The following is a 2,728-nucleotide window of genomic DNA, read 5'->3' as shown; positions in this document are numbered from 1 at the left end:
AATTCAACCAATCCGATGACGACTTCGAAACTCCTGAAGTGTTTCCAATTTTGTGTTTGTGTTTGTTTGTTTGTTTATATTATTTATTTGTTTACTTGTTTATTTTATATTTATATTATATATTTTATGTATTAGTCAATAGACATTATTTGAATACATTAAATAAATACAAATTCATTTATTTTTAAATGTATATTACTTTAATATATAACTTATTTTATTAATAATAATAGTTTTCAGTAGCCATCATTATTGAAATAAAATATTTATTTATTTTTAAAAATTGTGTAATGTTAATAAATAATTGTCTGGATGTTTTGAGATCTGACGTTTACATAATGTCTTTTTAATTCTTCTTCTTCCTCCTCATGAAGTCTTGTTTGCCATCTCTTGTTAAAGAGCTGTTTATTAGCGCTGAAGCAGTGTTTACAGTAAGCTGTGTGTTTTGACCGTTTGAGTCTGGTTCTCTCAGACAGGAGTGTGTGGCCACCGAGGAAAACCCGCAGGTGTTCTTCTGCTGCTGCGAAGGCAACTTCTGCAACGAGAGGTTCACGCACCTGCCTGACGTCAGCGGACCAGGTGAGAGATCCTCCGACGAGCTGCTCATCTGCTGTTTGCAGTCTGAAGACCATCATAAACATAAATATTCATGCACTCTTTACAGTCACCAAAACATTCATGCTGTGTTTCAGGAAACCGTTCATACTAAACAGTGACAGCAAATTTATTTGTTTATTTATTTATTTTAATTTCCTTATTTTTAAGTATTTATTATTTGTTTATACATTTACTTATTTTAAATAAACGTTTATTGATTTTTATTTATTTTTTTGCTATATTTTTGATCAAATTAAATTAGTGAATTTATTTTAAATTTGTTTAGAATTTATTTTAATACATTTTTAGATTTTAATTTATTTTAATGTGTGTTCTTTTGTTTTATTTTTTTATTTTTCATTTATTTGGTATTTATATATTTTTTATGTATTTATTGTTTATTTTTTTATGTATTTATATTAATAATTTTTGTCTTGTGTCATTTGTGTATTAATTAATTTATTTTTGTTTAAATATATTAATGTCTTTTTATTTTTTAAATAATTTATTTAGTGAATTTATTTACATATATTATTTATTTTGTATTTGTTTTTAAATAATTGAATTTTATATATCATTTTAATATATTTTCTGCATTTATTTTTTGTTGGTATTTGTTATATATATTTTAAAATAAATTTATTGTATTTGTTTTTATGTATAGTCATTAATTGTTGTCATTTTAAAGTATGTATTTTGTGTATTAGAAGGATGTTGTTGTTGTTTGTCTCTGTCAGTGATCGAGCCTCCTCCGCCGGCGCCGGTGCTCCTGAACCTGCTGGTTTGCTCTCTGCTGCCCGTCACGATGCTCTCGATGGCGCTGCTGCTGTGCTTCTGGATGTACCGGCACCGCAAGCCTCCTTACGGACACGTGGACATCAACGAGGTCCGTCTGTCTCACAGCAATCTCTGCTCGCTCTCAGCGTCTCAGCTTTGTGTTGTTCTGCGGCTCCATCTAGTGGTGCTTTTAACCCTTGTGTGGTGTTCATATTTTTGTTATTTAGCCAGTGTTCATGGGTCTGGTGGACCTGCTGCAGTTTTGGGTTTTAATTCAACACAAACAAACCATTTTATGAATGAATGAGGCATTTGTGTAAGCACTGTACAATCACAATTATGCACAATACCATACAATTATGTTAAACTCAACAGACTAATTATAGGCAATATAAACAGAATATGTGACCCTGCAGCACAAAAGCAGTGTTAAGTCGCTGGGGTATATTTGTAGCAATAGCCAACAATACATTATATCGGTCAAAATTATTGATTTTTCTTTTATGCCAAAAATCATTAGGATATTAAGTAAAGATTATGTTCCATGAAGATATTTTATAAATTTCCTACTGTAAATATATCAAAACTTAATTTTTGATTAGTAATATACATTGCTAAGAACTTCATTTGAACAACTTTAAAGATGATTTTTCTCAATATTTAGATTTTTTTGCACCCTCAGATTCCAGATTTTCAAATAGTTGTATCTCGACCAAATGTTGTCCTCCTATCCTAACAAACCATACATCAATGGAAAGATTATTTATTCAGCTTTCAGAAGATGTATAAATCCCAATTTTGAAAAATTGACCTTGGTTTTGTGGTCCAGGGTCACATGTAATTGATCAAATATTAAATAAATGCATTTTTAAAACCTGCCTGAAGTAGCTCAAATGCGGTATAACACCACATTGCAAATTCCGTTAATAACGAAATGCACTAATTAAGTTATTGCACTTACATGGTCATAATTCTGCAAAATAGCATTTGCTATTTTAATCATGCAATTGTATACCGCATATTTATTTATTTACCAGATGTTTATTAGTATATTTGATCCTCGTGGAGCAAATGCATGACTATGACTACTGTTTTCTAAATATTCTTGAATATGTCGGCAGTGTAACGGTGAGATGCTGAGATATGAGTGTGCAGGCGTGTGCTCTTGCTGCCCTTTGACATGAAGTGCAGGGAATTTCCCTGAGCGTGGCGTGTTTGTTTACAGCTCAAGCAGAGGAAATCATTCACCTTCACATGGATGTCAGCGCAGCTGGTGCAATATGAGGCACTCTTGCATTATGTGCGTGTGTGTATATATATATATATATATATATATATATATAACCTTTCATAT

General features: G+C 31.1%; 1 protein-coding gene across 1 annotated transcript in view; it reads left to right on the top strand.

Annotated features, from left to right (window-relative positions):
- The window catches only part of LOC107742188 (activin receptor type-2B-like), a 23,328-nt gene that overhangs the window by 8,391 nt on the left and 12,209 nt on the right, over positions 1-2,728 (top strand). Inside the window, exons 2-3 of the mRNA XM_016555088.1 lie at positions 473-579; positions 1,335-1,483. Coding sequence (XP_016410574.1) covers positions 473-579; positions 1,335-1,483 — 256 coding nt within the window. The remainder of the gene's footprint in view (positions 1-472; positions 580-1,334; positions 1,484-2,728) is intronic.

Source organism: Sinocyclocheilus rhinocerous, unplaced genomic scaffold, assembly GCF_001515625.1.
Source record: "Sinocyclocheilus rhinocerous isolate Xijiao unplaced genomic scaffold, SAMN03320098_v1.1 scaffold2122, whole genome shotgun sequence".
In the NCBI taxonomy this organism is placed as follows: Eukaryota; Metazoa; Chordata; class Actinopteri; order Cypriniformes; family Cyprinidae; genus Sinocyclocheilus; species Sinocyclocheilus rhinocerous.
This window is presented reverse-complemented; position numbering and strand designations above follow the sequence as displayed.